General features: G+C 35.3%; 1 protein-coding gene across 1 annotated transcript in view; it reads right to left on the bottom strand.

The window, feature by feature from the left end:
• Positions 1-21,251, bottom strand: part of DNAI4 (dynein axonemal intermediate chain 4) — a 117,462-nt gene that overhangs the window by 10,448 nt on the left and 85,763 nt on the right. The window contains 7 exon segments of the mRNA XM_031011786.3: positions 3,150-3,376; positions 4,143-4,241; positions 9,928-10,049; positions 10,334-10,491; positions 11,981-12,132; positions 13,914-14,000; positions 16,673-16,875. Coding sequence (XP_030867646.3) covers positions 3,150-3,376; positions 4,143-4,241; positions 9,928-10,049; positions 10,334-10,491; positions 11,981-12,132; positions 13,914-14,000; positions 16,673-16,875 — 1,048 coding nt within the window.

Here is a 21,251-nt window from a genome sequence, read left to right as displayed (position 1 = left end):
CTATTGTGAGTAATCCCGCAATAAACATGCGTGTGCATGTGTCTTTATAGCAGCATGATTTATAGACCTTTAGGTATATACCCAGTAATGGGATGGCTGGGTCAAATGGTATTTCTAGTTCTAGATCCCTGAGGAATCGCCACACTGACTTCCACAATGGTTGAACTAGTTTACAGTCCCACCAACAGTGTAAAAGTGTTCCTATTTCTCCACATCCTCTCCAGCACCTGTTGTTTCCTGACTTTTTAATGATTGCCATTCTAACTGGTGTGAGATGGTATCTCATTGTGGTTTTAATTTGCATTTCTCTGATGGCCAGTGATGATGAGCATTTTTTCATGTGTCTTTTGGCTGCATAAATGCCTTCTTTTGAGAAGTGTCTGTTCATGTCCTTCGCCCACTTTTTGATGGGATTGTTTGTTTTTTTCTTGTAAATTTGTTTGAGTTCATTGTAGATTCTGGATATTAGCCCTTTGTTAGATGAGTAGGTTGCGAAAATTTTCTCCCATTTTGTAGGTTGCCTGTTCACTCTGATGGTAGTTTCTTTTGCTGTGCAGAAGCTCTTTAGTTTAATTAGATCCCATTTGTCACTTTTGGCTTTGGTTGCCATTGCTTTTGGTGTTTTAGACATGAAGTCCTTGCCCATGCCTATGTCCTGAATGGTAATGCCTAGGTTTTCTTCTAGGGTTTTTATGGTTTTAGGTCTAACATTTAAGTCTTTAATCCATCTTGAATTGATTTTTGTATAAGGTGTAAGGAAGGGATCCAGTTTCAGCTTTCTACATATGGCTAGCCAGTTTTCCCAGCACCATTTATTAAATAGGGAATCCTTTCCCCATTGCTTGTTTTTCTCAGGTTTGTCAAAGATCAGATAGTTGTAGATATGCGGCGTTATTTCTGAGGGCTCTGTTCTGTTCCATTGATCTATATCTCTGTTTTGGTACCAGTACCATGCTGTTTTGGTTACCGTACCCTTGTAGTATAGTTTGAAGTCAAGTAGTGTGATGCCTCCAGCTTTGTTCTTTTGGCTTAGGATTGACTTGGCGATGTGGGCTCTTTTTTGGTTCCATATGAACTTTAAAGTAGTTTTTTCCAATTCTGTGAAGAAAGTCACTGGTAGCTTAATGGGGATGGCATTGAATCTGTAAATTACCTTGGGCAGTATGGCCATTTTCTCGATATTGATTCTTCCTACCCATGAGCATGGAATGTTCTTCCATTTGTTTGTATCCTCTTTTATTTCCTTGAGCAGTGGTTTGTAGTTCTCCTTGAAGAGGTCCTTCACATCCCTTGTCAGTTGGATTCCTAGGTATTTTATTCTCTTTGAAGCAATTGTGAATGGGAGTTCACTCATGATTTGGCTCTCTGTTTGTCTGTTGTTGGTGTATAAGAATGCTTGTGATTTTTGTACATTGATTTTGTATCCTGAGAGTTTGCTGAAGTTGCTTATCAGCTTAAGGATAATTCACTAGAATTTGAATAAAGCTGATTACCCTCCATAATGTGGGTAGGCTTCATCCAATTAGTTGAAGGCCTTAAAAGAAAAGAATGATATCCACCAAAGTGGAATAAAATTCTACCTGCAGAATGCCTTTCTACTCAAGATTGCAACATGACTCCTGCTGGAAATTCCAGCCCGCCAGCCTGCACTGCAGATTTCATACTTGATAGGACCCACTCCTTAAAATAAATGTCTCTCTCTCTCAAGAGATAGATATAAAGATAGAAATATATAGAGACAGAGACAACAATAGATCTAAGTAGATACATACATCTTATTGGTTCTGTTTCTCTGGAGACCCCTAACACAACTTCTTAAATAATAACTGTCTTTTAACAGAATAATGTTTTTATCCAAATGAACCTCTGGAACGTACAAGTACATTTTGAACAAGAAGTTTTCCTAGTCTTCGTCATCTAAAGCAATCTACCTAGTGTCCTCAAAAGAAGACAAGTAGCAAGTTTGCATACTTCTTTTAAAAATGTGTTGTCCTGGGAATTACAGTTTTTGCAGAAAAATTACAATCAGAGGTGGGATTATTTAAGAAGCCACTTTATACATTAGTCACCTCATACTTGTAATCCTTGATTTTTGGTTCATACTGTTTTATAAAACAAACCAGGACAAAATTTTAAAGTTACTGATTATCAATTCCTAGCAAAAAATTTTCTCATGAAGAATAAATCCATTGAATTTGACATCATGTCTTTCAAACAAGAATTTATTTTCTTGCTTTTGCTAAAAACTAGCATAAAGATATATTATGATTTCCAACTGAAAAAGCAGAACCATTAATGTTTTTATTTCAACATTGTATTAAGTTTTCATATTAGGAAGAATTAATTTAGACAATCCTCTAATAACTTTGGTGTAATATCTTAAATCAAAAATTTTAATTAAGTTCATACCCCTCTGAATATTTTTGAAACAAGGTAAGAGCATAAGTAAATGTTGCAAAAATAATTACTTTGTCCCTTTTTTCTATTGTAGAAAATTTTTAGTTAAAAATGTAAAAATGCCTGTGTATGTTTCTCTAAACCAGGCAATGAATAAGAACTCAAGATAGCTATTATATCCTAAATCGTCCTATAAAAGTTTGAGGAGATGAGTAAGGTAAACCACTTTCTTTAGTCTTTTTTTTTTTGAGACAGAGTCTCACTGTGTTGCCCAGGTTGGAGTACACTGGCGCAATCTTGGCTCACTGCAACCTCTGCCTCTTGGGTTCAAATGATTCTCCTGTTTCAGGCTTCCGAGCAGCTGGAACTACAGGTGCATGCCACCACACCTGGCTAGTTTTTGTATTTTGGTAGGGATGGGGTTTCACCATGTTGGCCAGGCTGGTCTTGAACTCTTGACCTCAAGTGATCCTCCCGCCTCAGCCTCCCAAAGTACCAGGATTACAGGTGTGAGCCACTGCGCCCAGCCAAGGTAAACTACTTTCATTCAAATACTTTTAAAACCACATACGGTATAAATAATTGACATTAATATAGCATCCTGGCATTATCTTTATTCATAAAGGACTCTCATAAACTATTACTTCTTTTAAAGTAACTACAGTACCCTCTAACTGGTGTCAAAACTATCAGGTATCACTTAGTTTGAACTGCTTCTACTATAAATATATGCAAGAAAAATAGTAACTTACGTGCTGATATGAAGGTCCCAAATCTCCACCCTGTTCTCATTTGCAGCTGCAAATATATAGGATGATTTTGGAGACCAGGCAACATCGTAAACAACAGAAGTAGTTGGATAAAAACTCAGAGATGGCTTGACATTCTCCTGTTGCCATATAATAACACCCCAATCTGCAGAACAGCTTAAAAATACATCATGACAAAATGGATTCCATGTCACTTTATACACTGGACCCTAGAAATAAAAAAAAAATACATAGGTAAATAATATTTAACATCTTTTATTTTAAACTTGACCAGCAAATTAAAAATGCTAAGATTTCTAGATTTTCACACTATTCATTATTGTGTGGGCATTATTTTAGTTGAGAATAAGATCACAGTTTGAATCTTCCCTAAATTATTACATTTAGAAAGATAAAAATATAGTTGCTACAATATTCACTAAATTTAACACGTATTACGCATACTTTGAAAAAATAAAGAGTATTAAGAAAAAAAAAGAAATGAGGGAGAAAATGAAGAAAATGTGGCTGAAACAATCATGACAAGATATATAGCCAGGTGCAGTGGTGTTTGCCTGTAGTCCCAGCTGCTTTAGAGGCTAAAGTGGGAAGATCAAGTGGAAGATAAAGTGGAAGTTCAAGGTCAGCCTGGGTAACAGTGAGACCCATCTCTTAAAAAAAAAATTTAAAAAAAATAAGCTATAGAGACTAGGTACGGGTGAAAGACAATTTTACTTTAGGATCAGCATGTTATCATAAGTAAAGTCTTTTAGAAACAAAACTTCCAAACTTTCAAGAAGAAATCAAGGATATCTAGAAGTCACATAAAATGCCCCATACATTATTGGTGGTTTCCACAGAAGAAAACACTTAATTCAAGATGGTATTTTTAACTCTGAAGTTGTAAATTTATTGCATATTACATATTCTGTATATAATGGTACTGTTTTTTCAGAATACAAAATAAATGTTCCAACCTACTATAATTAAACTAACCTTATGTCCTCTGTAGGTATCTAGGTATTGTTCATTATATGAACAAGAACATTTGTGAATATGACCCTCTTCAGTGCCAGCCAAATAGATATTTGTGTCCTACAACACAAAACATCGAAATGCATTGGCTTGTGATACATTAGTAAGTGTGATAAATAGAAGATTAGATATTTCTGGATCTATTAAAATCAATTCAAGAACTCAAAATAAAAACACTATCTTGAATATACCAATCTTGTATTTTCTTTTGTCATGGTTTTGTAATAATCAAACTACCTGAGAGACTACTGTGCAAAAGAAAATATAAATTGGTCCTTTGCTGGAATCGGGGTAGCATTTAATATCCTGTATGGAAATTACATAGAAAAACACTGGCTTAAAATAAATAAGAAACTTTCTAACATTTAGAGCTACCTGACAATGGAACTAGCAGTCCAGGGAAATAGTAAGTGCTCTTTCATTACAACTATTCCAAGAAAAGACAGATATACACTTTCAAACTACATGATATTGAAAAAAGAAAAAAATAAATTATATGATAAAGTATAATTTCTCCCAAATTGGTATTACCAATACATATTCCCAGACAGTCGTATATAAAAGTTATCTGACTCACATTCTCTTCAACAGTTGGTTACATCAGAAATCTTAAATGTTGCCATTCTATTAGATGTAAAATTATATCACCTGTTTTTAATTCCTAATTATGTGAATATCAATAAGGTTGAGCACTTTACGTTCATTGGCCACTTGTGTTTCCTCTTATTTTGTGTCCCGATAATTTTAGTAATAATACGTCTTGTTATTTTTCATTTGTATAAGTTCTTTATATATTCTAGAATCTATTGCTTTGTCTACAACATGTTATAAATATCTTCTCTCAGTGTATGATTTACCTTTTTATTTTCTTTTTACTGTCTTTGATGAACATAAGTTTTCATTTTCTGTTATATTTAGCATTGTTTGTGCTTTAAGAAATCTTTCCCTACCTTAAGGTCCTAGAGATATTTTCCTACATTTTCTTCTGAAAGTTTTTTGTGTATGATAGGATAGAAATCGAATTCCTTTTTTAATATGGATACTTATTATTCTAACACCATTTATAAGTGGTCATTTTTCGCTAGCGATCTTCAAGGTCACTGTTGAAAGTTGGGTTTCCCAGCAAATAAACTCTGAGATTTCATGCCAGAGTGTTAGGAAGTGCTCTCAGGAACAACCTCTATGTGGGAAACAGGAATGGGCAGACATTTCAGTTGAGCCATGATGTAGTTGCAATCAAGGGCTTAGTCCAAAGTATAAGAAGCTCTGGAGAGAAGATGGCCCTTCAGAGTCCTGTCTCAAGATAAGGAAGCCAGATGTTTTATATATGCCCCCTTCAAGCAAGATGTTAGACTCAAACCTAACCATATTAATAATCAAACTAAATGTAAATGATCTTAGCAGTGTAATTAAAAGGCAGTGATTTTAAGATTGTATAAAAAGGTGAGACCCAATTATATGCTACCTACAAAAAAATTTAAGTATAAAGAGACAAATAGGTTAAAAGAAAAAGCATAAAAAATGACAAACCAGGCTAACACCAGTTAAAAGTAAGCTGAAGTGGCTATACTAATATCATGCTAAGTAGATTTCAGAGTAAAAAAAATCACAAATTATAAATAGGGCCATTTCATAGTGATAAAGGAGTTAATTGATCAATAGGACATAATAATGCTAAATATATGTATGTACCTAATAAGAAAGCATCAAGATACACAAAGCAAAACTGATAGAATTACAAGGAATAATAGACAAATCTACAATTATGGTTGGAGACTTTAATACCTCTTTCTCAATAATTGAAAGAAGTAGGAAGAAAATCAGCAAAGAGAAGTAATCTTGAACAACATTATCAGCCAATTTAACCTGAATGACATTTATAGAATATTCTAACCAAGCAAAGCATAATACATATTTTTCTCAAGTATACAGGGAATATTTACCAATATAGACCACATACTGGGCTTTATAACAAATCTTAATAAATTCACAGAGTTCAGTTTATAAAAAGTATTTTCTCTAATTATGGTGGGATTGAATTAGAAATTGGTAACAGAAAGACCTTTGGAAAATCCCCAAATATCTGGAAACTAAATAACATACTTCTAAATAACCCACCCATCAAAGAAGAAATCAAGGGTGAAATTGGTAATTTGAACAGAATGAAAATGAAAATGTAACATATCAGAATTTTTGGGATGCTGCTAGAGGAGTACTTAGGGAAAAATTACAGCACAAATAACTACATTAGAAAAGAAAAAAGTCATAAATCAATGACCTCCACTTTCATTCTAAAAAATTAGAAAAACAAGAACAAATTAAAACCAAAGTAAAGAAAAGAAATAATAAGGATCGAAGTGGAAATTGATGATAAAGAAAACAAAAAAAAAAAGTAGTGAAAACCAATTAAGTCAAAAGCCATTTCTTTGAGTTCAGTAGAATTGATAAACATAAGTCAGACTAATCAGGAAAAGAGAGAAGACACAAATTACTAATATTAGGAATCACAGGGCGGTGTCATGGTTTATGCCTATAACCCCAGCACTTTGGGAGGCCAGGGCAGGAGGATCACTTGAGCCCAGGAGTTTGACACCAGCCTGGACACCATAGCAAGACTACATCACTACAAAAATAAAAATAAAAATAAAAATAAATTAGGCCAGGCACGGTGGCTGAAGCCTGTAATCCCAGCATTTTGGGAGGCCAAGGCAGAAGGATCACTTGAGGTCAGGAGTTTGAGACCAGCCTGGCCAATATGGTGAAACCCTGTCCCTACTAAAAAAAAATACAAAAAATTAGCTGGGTGTGGTGGTGCACACCCGTAATCCCAACTACTCAGGAGACTGAGGTGGGAGAATCGCTTGAACCCAGAAGGCGGAGATTGCAGTGAGCCAAGATCACTCCACTGCACTCCAACCTGGACTATAGGGTGAGACCCTGTCTCAAAAAAATAAATAAATAAAATAAAATAAATAAAATAATAAATTAGCTAGGCATGGTGGTGTGTGGTTGTAATCCTAGTTGTTTAGGAGGCTGATGTGGGAGGATAGCTTGAGCCCAGGAGTTCAGAGTTACAGTGAGCTATAATCATACCACTGCACTCCAGCCTAGATGACAGAGTAAGACTCTGTCACAAAAAAAAAAAAAAAAAAAATTAGAGGTGAGATTACTATATATTCCACAGCTGTTAAAGGATGCTAAGGGAGTATTATGTCAATAGATTCCACAACTTCAATAAAATAGACAAATTCCTTAAAAGACAGAAATTACCAAAGCTCACTCAAGAAGCAATAGATAACCATCATAACCCTACATATATTAAAATTTGATTTTGTAGTTAAAAATTAAAAATCTCCCCACAAAGAAAACTCCAGGCCCAGATGGCTAATTCTATTAAGTATATAATGAAGAAATCATACTAATTTTATGAAAATTCTTTCTAAAAGGAATTCTACGCAGACATGATTACCCTGATAGCAAAGTCAAAGATGTCACAAGAAAACTATAGATCAATCTCTCTTCTAACCAAAGATTCAAAAATTCTAAACAAAATTTCAGTATATCAAATGTATTTGTATATTAAAAGGGTAGTAAACAACAATCAAATAAAGTTTATTCCAGGGATAAACATTCAAAAAATCAATCTACTTCACCAGATTAACAAACTTGAAAAGAAAAACTATATGATCATCTTTATACATACGGAAAAGTGTTTAACAAAATCCAACATCCATTCCGAATAAGAACTACCCAACAAACTAGGAATGTAATGGAACTTCCTCAATCTGATTAATTCTGTCTACAAAAAGCCTTCATCTGACACCATACCTAATAGTAAAAGACTAAATGCTTTTCCTCTAAGATCAGGAACAATACAGGAATGCATGCTTTCATCATCTTTACTCATCACTGTACTGGAGGTTGTAACCAGTGCAATCATACAAGAAAGAGAAATAAAGGCAACCAGGTTAGAAAGAAAGAAGTAAAACTGTTTTTATTTACAGACCATATGATCATCTTGAATTCCTTATGCCAAGGATACCTCAGGACACTAGACTAGGTTGTCTCAACCAAGCATTATTGACATTTTGGGCCAGATAATTCTCTGTTGGGGACTGATGTGCACTGGGAGGGTGGTGGCTGCCTGTACATTGAAGGATATTTAGCAACATCTCCGGCATCTTCCCAGAGATACTGGTAGCACTTCCCCACTCTCACCTCAATTCCTAACAGCTGCAACAGCCACAAATATCTCCAATCATTGCCAAATGTTCCCTAACGGGAAAATTCTCCCCTCCCTGCCCACATTGAGAACTAGAGTCAAAGTTAAGGTGAATTAAAGGAATTTGAGAATGAAGGAAGTTAGAAGATAGCTGTAGTAGTAAAAGTAAAAAATAAGAAAGATCTGAACTACATTAGCAATAGCAGGCTTGGGCTGGAAGGGATGGGACCATCAAATTTTAAGTATCATTTGGATGATAGGGTAGAATAGAGGAGCTCAAGTTTTGGTTTGCATAATGAGGTAGATGATGGTGTCACCAAAGAGATGATCATATTACATGTAACAGAAAACATGGAATACATGTTCTGAAAAAGCCTATCATAGTGGCTGAATATTCTGATTCCAAAGTATCTCCAGACTGATAGAGAGTACAAAGATGGTTACCAGAGGTTGGGAAAGGTAGTTGGGGGTAGGGGGGTGGTGGGGATGGTTAATGGGTACAAAGAAATAGAATGAATGAATAATATCTAGTATTTTATAGCACAACAGAGTGACTATAGTCAATAATAATTTAATTGTACACTTTAAAAGAACTAAAAGAGTATAATTGGATTGTTTGTAACACAAAGGATAAATGCTTGAAGGGATGGATACCCCGTATTCTATGATGTGATTATTACTCATTGCACGCCTGTATCAAAACATCACATGTACCCCATAAATATATATACCTTCTATGTACTCATAAAAATTAAAAATAAAAAACAAAGTATCTCCAGATAAAAGAAAAAGGAGGACTTCATTAACTGTGCTCTGATTTGATGCTTGGTAAACATGAAATTAAGTAGTCTTTCTAATCCCCAAATCCTGAGAGTCACCATGCGAATTGAAATGTAGAAGACTATATACAAGTGGATTAGGTTTCTGTAAGTATGATAGAGCAGCAGAGTGGCCAAGGGGGGCAGGGAGAGGCACTTGAGTTAAGCACAAAGTTGTAAAGAGAATTTTTCCATAGTTCCTCAGAAATGTATACCTCTCATCTATCTATCTGCAAAAGCAGATAAAGATCATAGTATAGCCAACTGGAATGTACCATTCCACCTTAGGTTAGCAGCTAAATCTGTCCTTATTTTTTCACTTACAAAGCACAGTTTTAAAAAGAAGCTTTATTGGAATATAATTCACATATCATATAATTCATACATGTCAAGTATATAATCCAATAGTTTCTAGTTTGTTCATAGAGTTGTGTAATCATCACCACAATCAATTTTAGAACAGTTTCATCATCCCCCAAAAAACTCTATTTCATTAGTAAGTCATTCCCTATTTTTCCCTCCCTCCTCACCTATTCTTCCACCTGCATCCCCTAGCCCAGGCAATCATTTATCTACTAGAAAGTCTCTAATATATTAGGCACAGTATTCATTAACAGGCTAATATTTGGTCTTGTTTTATGACTTAATACACTTCAATTTTTGGAAATTGTTATGTCCAGTGGTAAATAAGAGTGAAATAATTTACCTTGGGATGAAAAGCAAAACACATTCCAGGAGCCTGTCGAGATATCAAAGCTTCATCTTTCTTTTCCTTTTCCCCTCGTTTTTTGTTACTGGCAGCTGTAGTTCTCTTTAATCGCATCAAATCTGTATTTAAAGAAAAACATATATAACTTGTTATTTACCACATGAAAGAGTACCGCAAATATCATGTGTGTTTCTCCTGCAAATAATAATATCAGTTCTGCCAACTTTTGCATGTAATTAGGCTAAAATTAGCACACACCAGAACTAGCTGCTTAGAAAAACCATGACCAACCCAATTTTTTTCTTATTGGCCAAACCAAAATTTGTCATCTTTCACACATGGTTAACTAGAAAATTTTAATTCAGCACGTAACAAGAAAAAGATAACTTGATTTTTCTTTTACCATAACAGTCTAGTCCTTTTCGTATAACCCATTTGGAGATTCTTCCATCTGCTGATATAGAAACTAGTATTTCTCTTTTGTCATCTCCTGTTGTTCCTCGATCTTGTTCTATCCACTGTAGTTGCCATACAGGTCCCAAATGTTTTTGAGGTGATTCACTAAAACAGTAAAAAAAATACTAAACATATAATCATTATAATAATTTCTTAAAGGCCTTGGAGTATAAGTGATAAGGTCAGCTTTCTAGAAGATCATGACCTATTTATATAATCCTTTTATTGTTCAAAAATAGACTTTTATTTTAAATATTTTAAAAAATAGAAAAGACAACCACTTTTCTACTTAATAGTCACTGTTATTTTTTCTACTTCTTACAAAAGAAAAATTGTACTGGTCTTTAACTATATTAGCTATCATAACAGGAATACAAAAGCAAAAATGTTCTTTCTTTTCAGAATCTACTTTTCTTTCTCTATTCATTAATTCTTTCTGACTTTTACTTTATTTTAGACACATGGAATATAAGTATTTTCATCTTTATAATGTTTCTATGAATTAAGTTGTTAATCATTTAAATCTTATCCAGGTAAACAATTCTTCTTTCTATATTTCACTCTTCCTCCTATGCTTCAAGATTGCCCATTGGTTTGACTCTCTCTATGGATTAGAGTTAAAATTTTTCTGAAAAATTAAACTCACTTCTCAGATTACTGACTCTTTTCCTGTCAGATTAATGTGATGTTCTTTTCGTGGTACTGACTACCTTGATTTTTAATACAAACCCTCCAATGAAATCAATTCTGAACATTTTTAAAATCATACATATCTTTGATTTTTTGGTGAAAATTATGGACCCTCTTCCCAGAAACAAGCACAAAGGCCTATGCTTACAAAACTGCAAATAATTTGAAAGTTAAGTTTAGGAACCTCTGCTTTAATGGTTATTTCTAGTTCTAGCTAAGCTTATTCAAACACTTTTACAAACATGCCCCATTGGTATCTTGTCTATTACAAAAACCTAGCCTTTTTAATATCTTTCACCTCTAACTTTTTGGCTTTCCTCATATAACTCATTTATTCATCAATTACTCATCAAACACTTACTGGACTCCTGTTACATGTCCAATATTATATGACATGCTGATGACAGAAAGGTATGTAAGATTCAATCCTTGCTCTCAAGGAACTTATACCCTCCTTAGATAGATAGATAGATAGATAGATAGATAGATAGATAGATAGATAGATAGATAGATAGATAGATAAGATAGATTTACATATATACACATAAATAATTTTTATATATAATGTGATAAGCACTATGATAAAGGTATGTATAGGTTGCACAAAAGAAAGGAATGGGAACATTTCCTGGAAGAAGTGAAACCAAAGCAATAGTTTAAGAATAAGCATAAACTGTCAAGCCAGAGGAAGTTCGTTAGTGAGACGGGCAGAGAAGAAGTTGAAGGATCTATTAGGACAGACCATTCCAGCTGGAGAGACAATATGAGGGATTATGAAATGTTTCAAAAATAATGGTATCACTCTCAGTAACAACAAAAATATTTACTCAAAACTAAATAACATTAGAGTAAATCCTCCTGAAAAAGCATGTATTATACATTTATCTAATTCTCGGATTCTTACCTACTATCCAGAACTGGAACATTACTGTTGCTCCGTACGTTGTAAATTGCAATTGTGCCATTGTGGTAGCCAACGGCTAAAAGGTTAGGTGCTCCAATTGAAAAATCCACAGCAGTAACTCCATATGGACTCTGATAAATACGTTCTGGCCACTAAATTTTAAAAAATTACATTTTCAATTTGCTTTTGTAGATCACAGTAAGGCAGAATATAATGGTGGCTGAGATTTAGTTTGGTGGCAGTGGGTATGTGAGCAGAGTTAGCCCACATTCAGTTACTTCTGTCTTCCTAATTTCCAGTATAGAAAATAATAAAACCTCACTTGGTCATTTCCTTTGATACAAGTATGAATCCTCAGCACTCAATGGCTTTAAGAAATAGAGTGTTGGGCATGGGGGCTCACTCCTGGAATCCTAGCTACTAGGGAGGCTGAGGTGAGAGGATCACTTGAGACCAGCAGTTTGGGACCAGCCTGGGCAACATAACAAGACCCTCATCTCAGAAAGAAAGAAAGAAAAGAGAGAGAGAGAGAGAGAAAGAAAGAAAGAAAGAAGGAAGGAAGGAAGGGAGGAAAGTAGGAAGGGAAGTACAGCACAGCCTTCTACAATAATTATATTTTGGTAATCTTTCAGCAGGATTAGTATTACCATCACCTGTCTACCTTCTTATGGGAACAAAAAACTAATCATCTAGCATATAATTCCTGTCTTCTAGTATTTGTTTCAGATGCTTGGATTATCTAAAGAATGAACAGAAAAAGTTCCAAAACTCCCCAAGTTACTGTGTTCTACAACTCCATGAAGAGTTTGTTTTGTTTGAATGTCTAATTTAAATCCTTTCCTGCTTTTAACCACCTACATAAAAAAGAAGACAGACTACTGATGATGAATCCAATGTCAATCCCTCCACATTTAAAATTGCTTCTTCTTTTCTTTTATGCTATATAAACCCAGATCTATATGACATATCGCTAAGTTTATTCAAACACTGTTACAGATATTACAGACTAGAGCTATTTATAAAAATTTTAGTCATTTTTATATGCTCTTCTGACCCTTCTCTAAGTTTCCACTTTGCATTTCAGTTGTGAATTTAAACTAAATGTAAAACTTTAAAGTAACAGATTGACTAGGGCTCTTTAGCAAAATTACTACTATGATTCTTTATATTCATTCTCTTTGAAAAATGTATGACAGTAAGAAGGTCATATAAATCTATTTTATATCTGTTAAGAATAACAGTCAGGTGATAAGGAGGTATTCATATATTAAGAAACAACCAGATATTTAAAAAACATAATTTTCAGCTGGGTGCCGGTGGCTCATGCCTGTAAATCCCAGCACTTTGGGAGGCCGAGGCGGGTGGATCACGAGGTCAAGAGATCGAGACCATCCTGGCCAACATTGTGAAACCCCGTCTCTATTAAAAATACAAAAATTAGCTGGGTATGGTGGTGTGCACCTGTAGTCCCAGCTACTCAGGAGGCTGAGGCAGGAGAATCACTTAAACCCGGGAGGCAGAGTCTGCAGTGAGTCGAGATTGCGCCACTGCACTCCAGCCTGGGCGACAATGTAAGGCTCTGTCTCAAAAAAAAAAAAAACAAAAACAAAACCATAATTTTCAAAGGATTTTCATTTAAGATTCATTTTTTCTTTATAATTAGCTGTGAAAATCAATAATGGTTCAACTCTTCATCATCATATATAACAGCATATAGTACACATTCAATAAATATTTACTGAATGAATTAATAAATGAATTATCTTTACCCTGTGTCAACAAGAACAAATTTTAATTGCTATGAAGTTAAACCAAAGAAAATAGTCTTGATTGATAAAATTTTCTAGACTTTAATTATTACATGTAATTATATATTTTATGAGAATTTTGTCAACAGCCAGATAAAAACGCTTCTTATTCTTGTTTGGGTTACCATGGGATTCTTTATTGACCAGCAGCAAGCCAATCCTCTTTTTTGCTCTTTAAATCCAAAGTGCCCATAGCCAACAGCCAAAAGATCCTGAAAACCAGAAAAATACATTTAAAAATAAGAGAAGATAGCATTAAAATATTGGTAAATGTATAAAGATATATATTAATGAGCTGTGTTAAAAATAGTAGTAAGACATTTCAACTGAGAGGAAAAAATGCCAGTACACCATCTGTTTTTACTCTATACCTCCATATTCCTAAGCAAAAAAATTAATGAGTATAATGCTTCTCATTTGCAGACTGAAAGATAAGCACCTAAAAATAACCAATTGCTAACAAGTTCTTTTACATATTGAGGTAGTCTTCTGAGATTGTATTAATAGGTTATAACATATTCTGAGTTTTTGAGGATGACTTAACTATTTCAAATGTAAAATAAAGGACAATTAAGTTAAAGGTAGCTGCCATAGACTGAATTGTGTCCCCTTAAAATTTATATGTTGAAGGCCTAACCTCCAATACGATTGTATGTGGAGACGGGTTTTAGAAGGAATCGCAGGTTAAATAAGATTATAAGGATGGGGTCCTAATGTGACAGGACTGGTGACTTTATAAAAAGAGACAAACACACCAGAGGTCTCTCTCTGCCATGTGAGGACACAGTGAAAAGGCAGCCACTGCAAACCAGGAAGAGAGCTCTCACCGAAGCTGAATCAGCAGCCCTTGGATCTTAGACTTTCCAGCCTCCAGATTTATGAGAAAATAAATTGCTGTTCTTTAAGACACCCAGTCTATAATATTTTGTTACGGCAGCATGAGCTACCTAATACAGGAGGTCATTTCAAGAAATGCATATGTAAATACAAATAGGCAAAAGCTTAATAACTGAACAAATCCAGCCTCTGCTGTGTAACCAGAATACCTTTAATTTTAGAATATTATATTTTCTTATCACCACCTTACTTTCAGGCCAATGTAATCTCTCCATAATTCCCTCTGTCTTAAAAACAGTCTTCACTACTATACCCTTTCACCCTGACATTGACAAATCCCTATTTATCTCTTCTAGACTCTGCAGAGGCATTTCTTTCTCTAAGAAACATTCAAGAGCTTCTTGTATGTGTCCCCACAGCACTGTTTATTTTCCTCATCATAGCACATTCGAAATTATTATACAGGCAGGGTCTAATGTATAACTTCATTATTACTGTATCTCTAGCGCCTTAACAGTGTGCCAGGCACAGAGTTAATGTTCAACAAATATTTATACAATGAATTAATAAACATTATAGACTCCATCTGTAATATGTTTGTATTTAGGCTCATTCAAAATCATTTAATTTAATCTCCATAGCAATGCATTAATTTTTAAAATGCTAGTATATTCAGTTTCTAAAAATGTTTCATATATCTTTATTACAGATCTATTAAATCCTATTTACAGGACAGGAATGGTAGCTCACACCTGTAATCCCAGCACTTTGGGAGGCCAAGGCGGGAGGATCACTAGAAACCAGGAGTCCAAGACCAGCCTTGGCAACAAAACAAGACCCCCATCTCTCCAAAAAATTAATTAATTAAAATTAATTCCACTAATCCACAACAGTCCCAAATATAGTTTTATAAAGATAAATTCATAATAAAAGTACTTTACTTCGTTACAAAATAATACACATAATTAAAATAATGTGTTATTTAGGTTTCAATGGAAATGATTATAGACTTTCTGTTTTTTAATAACTATGACAACTGTCTTGTTTGCACATAGCACCTGATAAGGTGTGGCAATAAAATAATAAGGCTAATTCTTAAACATACAAAATATAATATAATTTAAATGAATTGGTTTTGACTGCTTCAACAATATAAATATTTATATCAAAGATACTGCCATTACCTGAAAAATTGTTTGAATTGTTAACTGGGAAATATCTTCAGAACCAGTTTATAAACCCCAGAAGAAAATTAGTCTAATTATTCTATAATTATCTCTTTTTTACAACCAAACATATAATTCTCCAACTTGACAATTCATCTTATTTGCCTCAAGATGACTTTTGTCAGTGCAGTAGTTAAGAGCAAGAACTATGGAGCCAGATGTTTGCATTTGAATTCTGGCTGTTTCACCTACTAGTTGTGTGACTTTGGGCAAATTATTTATGCTTTTTGTGCTTCAGTTTCCTTTCAACATAATGAGAAAAATAATAGTATCTAATTCATAGGGTTTTTGTGTTAGTACAGTTAAAACACAATAGTGCCTGCTACATACTAAGTGCTGTTTAAGCTCTTGCTAATATCGGTGGTAACAGTATTTTAAAGAATCTCAAAATTATTTTGCACACTTGTAGGGTCACTAGATTAAGTATACACTTCCAAATATGACTACTTTGAGGCTAATATAAATTTGGGCACATGAGTTTTGGTATACATTGAATAAATATACCAATCGTATAGTTTACTTATTCATATCTAACATGAATTCAGAGAATGCCATGTCCCAAGTATATCCCCTAAAATAAAAATGGTAATGTTTTACATATTAAATGTTTACTATATTAAAGGAGAAAAACATTATTTTGTAACTATTTGCATTTCCCCCTTTTTAAACTGGAACTTGTTTTAGGGGCATTCTAAAACTCAAAGTTACGGTCAATTTAAATTCCTTGTCCCATATCTAAGGAAAACAATTCTTCATTATTCGAACTTGATAATTTCCCTTCAATGCTAGAAACAGAATTGTTCAAATGTTTGATAACTTACTGGATTTGTTTTATTCCAGGCAAGGCTGCTCACATTGAGGCCTTTGGTTAAGTCACAGGAAAAAGACCAAAGTCGTTCCAAGTTGGCTGGTATTGTTGATTCTTCTGCATGTATTTCTTCTTCCTCCTCCTTCTTAGATTCTTCCTCTACCTCTTCGTGTTTTGCACTTTCTAAAACATCTTCAGGCTCTTCAGGTTCAGGTTCTAAAGTTTAATCAAATAAAAAGATCATCGTCCTCTACATCTATACGGACCTGCCAAAGGCTCCAAACAGCATATCTACCCACCACTGACACTTCAAGCACCATCAGATCTGCTGGATCATATGGTGCAAGTGGCAGGGCACCATGAAGGGCAGCCTGGACCTGTGGCAGAGTCTTCTGCTGTTCTGGGTTCCAACTCAAAGCCAGCAGCTTTTCTGTTTACTCAGTAAATGAGCCAGTGTAGCACATCCAAATGACAAATATGTTGTCTCTAAAATGTAAAGAGATTCACTAGGCATTGTGCTTCTTTTCGGTTGTAAAAGGTGCCAGGTACAACAACTTATCCTTCACCTTAGAAGATACAGCTCAACATATCCCACACCACACACACAGGACACCCAGAAACTTCACTGAGGTAGAAGTCCCCTGAAATTTTGTCAGATTTACTTCCCACACTCTGACAGGAAAATGTCTTACTGAAGGCTACTTCCTGTTTACTAAGTTCAACCAGCATATCATCCATTTAATGTGCTAGTGTGTTATCTTGTTGAAGGCAAAGAGCTCTGCAGACTAAATTACGATACAGGGCTAAAGAATTGATATACCCCTGAAGTAGGACAGTGAAGGTATATTGCTGGCCTGAGCAGCTAAAAGTAAATGGCTTCTGGTTGTTTTTTACCAATAGACATTGCAGGAAAAAAAAGCATCTGCCTTGTCAATAGCTATGCACCAGGTACAAGGGAGATGTCTTAATTCCCTCAATGAATGTCTTACGGAACAACAGTTGCAATTGGAGTCACCACCTGGTTAAGTTTATAATAATAATCCACTGTCATTCTCCAAGATCCATCTGTTTTTAAATTTATTTATTTTTATTTTTTAGAGATGGGGGGGCGGGGGTCTTACTATATTTCCCAGGCTGGTCTTGAACTCCTGGCCTAAGCAATCCTCATGTCTCAGCCTCCCAAAGTGCTGTGATTACAGACATGAGCCACTGCACTTGGCCAACATCCATCTCTTTTCTATATATGCCACATATGTGAGTTGAATGAGAAATGTGGTGGGTATCAACATCCCTGCATATTTCAAGTCCTTGACAGTGGCAGTAATCTCTGAAGTCCCTCCAAGAATGTGCTACGGCTTCTGGTTTACTATCATTATCATTCAAAGTCCATATTTTTACATTTTAAATTTTAGGGTTCACTCGCAGTATTGTATATTCTATAAGCTTTGACAAACGTGTATAATGACACGTATCTGCCATTGTAGTACCATATGGAATAGTTTCACTGACCTAAAAATCTTCTGTGTTCTTCCTGTTCATCCCTCTCTGGTCCCTCGTCCCTGGAAACTACTGATCATTTTACTGTCTCCATATTTTGCCTTTTCCCAAAACGTTATATAGTTGGAATCACACAGTATGTGGCCTTTCAAATTGGCTTCATTTGCAGAGTAATATGCATTCAAATTTCCTCCACGTCTGCTTCTGGTTTGATAACTTAGTGATGAATAATATTCCATTGTCTGGATGTATCATAGTTCATTTATCCATTCACCTACTGAAGGGCATCTTGGTTGCTTCCAAGTTGGGGCAATTATGAGTAAAACTGCTATAAATACCCATGTGCAGGTTTGGTGTGGACACAGTTTTCAGCTCATTTAGTTAATCAACAGGAGTGATTACTAAATCATACGGTAAGAGTATGTTTGGGTTTTTTGTTTGTTTGTTTTGTTTTGTTTTTGAAGACAGAGTCTCACTCTGTTGTCCTGGTTGGAGTGCAGTGGCACCACCTCGACTCACTGCAACCTCTACCTCCTGGGTTCAAGCAATTATCATGCTGCAGCCTAATAAGTAGCTGGGACTACAGGCGCCTGCCACCATACTCGGCTAATTTTTTTGTATTTTTAGTAAGTAGAGCCAGGGTTTCACTGTGTTGGCCAGGCTTGTCTTGAACTCCTTTCCTCAAGTGGCCTGCCCACCTCAGCCTCCCAAAGTGCTGGGATTACAGGTGTGAGCTACCACACCCAGACAAGAGTATGTTTAGCTTTATAAGAAACTGCCAAACAATCTTCCAAAGTGGATATACCATTGTGCATTCCTATCAGCATGAATAAGACTTCTTGTTGCTCCACATCCCCACCAGCTTTGAGTGCTGTCAGTGTTTTGGATTTGCCCATTCTAATTAAGTGTGTAGTGATACCTCATTGTTGTTTTAATTTGCAATTCCCTAATGAAATCTGATATTGAAAGGTCAGGTGTAGTGGCTCACACCTGTAATCCCAGCACTTTGGGAGGCCAAGGTGGGAGGGTAGCTTGAGTTCAGGAGTTTAAGACCAGCCTGGGCAACAAAGCGAGACCTCATCTCTACAGAACATTTTAAAAAATTAGCTGGGTGTGGTGGTGCACACCTGTGGTCTTAGCTACCCAGGAGGCTGAGGCAGGAGGATCGCTTGAGCCAGGGAAGCTGAGGCTACAATGAGCCGTGATTGTGCCACTGTACTCCAGCCTGGGTGACAAAGCAAGACTCTGTCTCAAAAAAAAAAAAAAAAAGGCGGGGGGGGGGGGGGTGGGGGGGAGGAGGAGGAGGAGGATGAAGAAGAACAAGAAGAAGAGAAAACAATAATATGATGTTGAGTATCTTTTTGTATGCTACTTTGGCATGTGTATATTTTCTTCAGTGAGGTATCTCTTCAGGTCTTTTGCCCATTTTTAATCATGTTGTTTATTGTCTTATTGTTGGGTTTTAAGAGTTCTTTGTATATTTTGGATAATAGTAATGTATCAGAAATGTCTTTTGAAAATATTATCTTCAGTATGTGACTTGTCTTCTTATTCTCTTGACAGTGTCTTTTGCAGAGCAGAAGTTTTTAATCTTAATGAGGCCCAGCTTATCAATTATGTCTCTCAATGGATCATGCATTTGGTGATGTATTTTAAAAGTCATTGTAAGACCCAAGGTCATCTAGTGTTTCTCCTATGTTATCTTCTAGGAGTTTTATAGTTTTGCATTTTACATTCAGGTCTATGATCCATTTGAGTTAATTTTTGTGACAGGTGTAAAGTCTATGTCTAGGTTCGTATTTAGTACCATTTGTTGAAAGACTATCTTTTTTCTATTGTATTGCCTTTCTTCTTTTGTCAAAGATCGGCTGACTATATTTTGGCAGATCTATTACTAGGCTCTCTATTCTATTCTATTCTATATTTTTGTTTATTCTTTTGCCAATAGTATGCTGTCTTGACCACGATAGCTTTATACTAAGTCTTGAAATATTAAATACCTATATTAGACAAGAAAAAAATGTTAAATCAATGATCCAATTTTCCATTTTAAGAAACTAGAAAAGGAGCCAGGAACAGTGGCTCATGTCTATAATCCCAGAGTGGGAACAACTTTTATTTAAAATGGTGCTGAAACAACTGGAGATTCAAAAAAAACTTTAAACCTTACCTTAGTCCATTCATAAAAAAAATTAATTCAAAATAGATAACATGATAGATATGTTAACGTGCTTCACTATAATGATCTTTTTACTATATATATTTATCTTAAAACATCATGTTGTATACCTTAAATATACACAATACATTTACTAAAAATAAAAATAGGCCTGGGCGCAGTGGCTCACACCTGTAATCCGAGCACTTTGGGAGGCTGAGGCGGGTGGATCATTTGAGGTCAGGAGTTCAAGACTAGCCTGGCCAACATGGTGAAACCCCATCTCTACTAAGAATACAAAAATTAGCCAGGTGGTGGCGTGCACCTGTAATCCCAGCTACTAGGGAGGCTGAGGTGGGAGAATCCCTTGAGCCCAGGAGGCGGAGGTTGCGGTGAGCTGAGATAGAGCCATTGCACTCCAGTCTGGGCCAGAGAGTAAGACTCTGTCTCAAAAAATGAATAAATAAATAAATAAATAATCCAATATAGATAGTAGACCTAAACATAAAAGCTAAAACTATACAGCTTCTATAAGAAAACTTAGAAGTACAAATTTGCAAATTTGGGGCAGGCAAAGATTTGTTAGAGAGCTCATGGAAAGAATTAATTACAAAAGAAAAAAATTGGCAGATTAGATTTCGCAAAAATAAAAAACTTCTGTTCATCAAAAAAATTTTAAGAAAATAAACTGGCAAGCCATAGATTTAAATATTTGCAAAATATGTAACTGACAAAGGGTTTGTATCCAGAATATATAAAAATAAGCTCTTACAACTTGATTTTTTAAAAGACAATTCAGGCTGGGCACAGTGGCTCATGCCCTGTAATCCCAGCACTCTGGGAGGCTGAGGAGGGCGGATCACCTGAGGTCAAGAGTTCGAGACCAGCCTGACCAACACGGTGAAACCCGGTCTCTACTAAACTACAAAAATTAGCC

Source organism: Gorilla gorilla, chromosome 1 (assembly GCF_029281585.2).
Source record: "Gorilla gorilla gorilla isolate KB3781 chromosome 1, NHGRI_mGorGor1-v2.1_pri, whole genome shotgun sequence".
Lineage (NCBI taxonomy): Eukaryota > Metazoa > Chordata > Mammalia > Primates > Hominidae > Gorilla > Gorilla gorilla.
Note: the sequence above shows the minus strand (reverse complement) of the source record. Positions and strands in the feature narration are given on the sequence as shown.